Source organism: Oncorhynchus clarkii, chromosome 24 (assembly GCF_045791955.1).
Source record: "Oncorhynchus clarkii lewisi isolate Uvic-CL-2024 chromosome 24, UVic_Ocla_1.0, whole genome shotgun sequence".
In the NCBI taxonomy this organism is placed as follows: domain Eukaryota; kingdom Metazoa; phylum Chordata; class Actinopteri; order Salmoniformes; family Salmonidae; genus Oncorhynchus; species Oncorhynchus clarkii.
Window position 1 is genome coordinate 35,608,599 of NC_092170.1, and position 3,041 is coordinate 35,611,639.

The following is a 3,041-nucleotide window of genomic DNA, read 5'->3' on the forward strand; positions in this document are numbered from 1 at the left end:
ATGAGCTGGCAAGGTAAGAAGAAATATGTCGTTCTGCCCCTGAGCAAGGCAGTTAACACACTGTTCCCCGGGCAGTTAACCCACTGTCCCCCGGGCAGTTAACCCACTGTTCCCCGGGCAGTTAACCCACTGTTCCCCGGGCAGTTAACCCACTGTCCCCCGGGCAGTTAACCCACTGTTCCCCGGGCAGTTAACCCACTGTTCCCCGGGCAGTTAACCCACTGTTCCCCGGGCAGTTAACCCACTGTTCCCCGGGCAGTTAACCCACTGTCCCCCGGGCAGTTAACCCACTGTTCCCCGGGCAGTTAACCCACTGTTCCCCGGGCAGTTAACCCACTGTCCCCCGGGCAGTTAACCCACTGTTCCCCGGGCAGTTAACACACTGTTCCCCGGGCAGTTAACCCACTGTCCCCCGGGCAGTTAACCCACTGTTCCCCGGGCAGTTAACCCACTGTTCCCCGGGCAGTTAACCCACTGTTCCCCGGGCAGTTAACCCACTGTTCCCCGGGCAGTTAACCCACTGTTCCCCGGGCGCCAAATACGTGGATGTTGATTAAGGCAGCCCCCCTTCACCTCTCTGATTCAGAGGGGTTAGGTTAAATGTGGAAGACACATTTCAGTTGAAGGCATTCAATTGTACAACTGACTAGGTACCCCCTTTCCTTTCCTTTCCCAACACACACACACACTCGAGCCCAACAATGGAAGAAGAGTTTCACAGCCCAGCCCCCCCCCCTATCCCAAATGCAGAAACCTTTAAAGCCCCAATGGCTTATCCCTGTCCAGAGGTCATTACAAGCCCCATCCATGGATATTCAAAATAACACTGCAAGGAACAAGTACAAAACAGCTCATAAAGGACAATCCAGACACACTATTTGCTGCTACAAAGAAGGGAACTTAAGTAACTTAATTGTCCACACAGACCATCCCCTGGCATGGCACAGTGCTATATTAACACAGACCATCCCCTGGCATGGCACAGTGCTATATTAACACAGACCATCCCCTGGCATGGCACAGTGCTATAAGAGCACACTACCCCTACGCCAAGAGAGAGGGTATTGGCCCAGAGTGGAAACTCACAATACTAGACACTGAGGAAATTGAAACAACCTCTGTCAACGTGTACAAGTCTGGGACAGTAATGGTGCAGGGCATCCTCATGCAGTTCCAGTAAGACTTTAACAGGATCAAAGAGAGAGCACAGAAAGGGAAAATCTCTCTCTCTGTAACGACAACCCCCCCACATCCACTGAGGACACACAAAAGCTAGAAATCGTGCTCCTCACTGACTCAAATGGCAAATACATTCAGGAGAATAACACTTTTCCCAAACACAAAGTGGCTCAACTCTGGTGTCCAAACAGTAGGCATGCCCTGGAGCTGTTGTCAGAGGACAAACAGTAGACATGCCCTGGAGCTGTTGTCAGAGGACAAACAGTAGGCATGCCCTGGAGCTGTTGTCAGAGGACAAACAGTAGGCATGCCCTGGAGCTGTTGTCAGAGGACAAACAGTAGGCATGCCCTGGAGCTGTTGTCAGAGGACAAACAGTAGGCATGCCCTGGAGCTGTTGTCAGAGGACAAACAGTAGGATTGCCCTGGAGCTGTTGTCAGAGGACAAACAGTAGGCATGCCCTGGAGCTGTTGTCAGAGGACAAACAGTAGTATTGCCCTGGAGCTGTTGTCAGAGGACAGACTAGGGTCCCCCAGCCACATCATAATTCACACCGGCACAAATGACCTGAGGGCCCAGCAGGAAAGGGTGGCAAAGGGAGTGATTGAAAAAGCTTCTTCCACTTTCCCCAATGCACAAGTGGTTATCTCCACCTTGCTACCAGAGAAGATATTCACCTTGCTACCAGAGAAGATATGCACCTTGCTACCAGAGAAGATATTCACCTTGCTACCAGAGAAGATATTCACCTTGCTACCAGAGAAGATATTCACCTTGCTACCAGAGAAGATATTCACCTTGCTACCAGAGAAGATATTCACCTTGCTACCAGAGAAGATATTCACCTTGCTACCAGAGAAGATATTCACCTTGCTACCAGAGAAGATATTCACCTTGCTACCAGAGAAGATATTCACCTTGCTATCATACAGTGGGTGAATGCAAGCATTTTACATGACTGTGCCTCAAAACCTAATGTCTACCTGACCCACCACTCCACCCTGGACTTGAACAGCTTTATCGACCATGTCCACCTCTACAAGGCAGCATTCCCAACTTTGTTCAGGACCCTGAAGGACGTCAACCTCAACCGCAGCCCCAGCACCTCACACAGGATGCAACAGAAGCCCCGCCCAGACCAGTGAGACACCCTCCTGAAGGACCTGCACTGAGAGAACCAACGCCAAGAGGACTTACTGTACACCCAGACCATAGCTTTACCAAACACACCCCACCCAGCTGAGACCACCTCAAACAAACATTTCCCGGGACCGTGCATTTCCTGGGACTGTGACTCAAAACCTAATGTCTACCTGGGCCACCACTTCACCTTGGACTTCAACAACCTTTACGACCTGGCCACACCCTTTATAGACCCCCCCAGATCAACCCCCCCCCCCCCCCCATTGCCACCCGCCCCTGCAGCAAGGACCTCACAACATAACAGCTGCACATACTGTAAGCCCAGAACGTGAGCAGAGCAACAGGCCCAACCTCCAATAATGTACACCCCCCAAGCCCCATCCTGCGACCTAAGAGGTATGTATCAGATGCTCAACATGCTCTGCTCACAGCTACTGTGATGGCCAGGGACTAAACCACACAAAAACAACACTAGACACGATGGAACACAAAGCTTTTACTATCTCATCCTGGAATATACAAGGTCAGAGGTCATCTGCCTTTAGCCCAAAGACCAGGAACCCGGACTTCATCAAAGAAATTGGAAATACAGACAATGTCATCCTACAAGAAACCTGGTATAGAGGAGACGGACCCACTGGTTGCCCTCTAGGTTACAGAGAGCTGGTAGTCCCATCCACCAAACTACCAGGTGTGAAAAAGAGGAGAGACTCAGGGGGT

At 51.1% G+C, this 3,041-nt stretch overlaps 1 protein-coding gene across 1 annotated transcript; it reads left to right on the top strand.

The window, feature by feature from the left end:
- On the top strand, positions 1-2,323 carry LOC139382650 (small proline-rich protein 3-like). Its single transcript, XM_071126742.1, has 3 exons — positions 1-13; positions 1,843-2,113; positions 2,245-2,323. Exons 1-3 carry the CDS (start codon positions 1-3, stop codon positions 2,321-2,323), a joined length of 363 nt encoding a protein of 120 aa, XP_070982843.1.
- Positions 2,324-3,041: the final 718 nt, after the last annotated feature.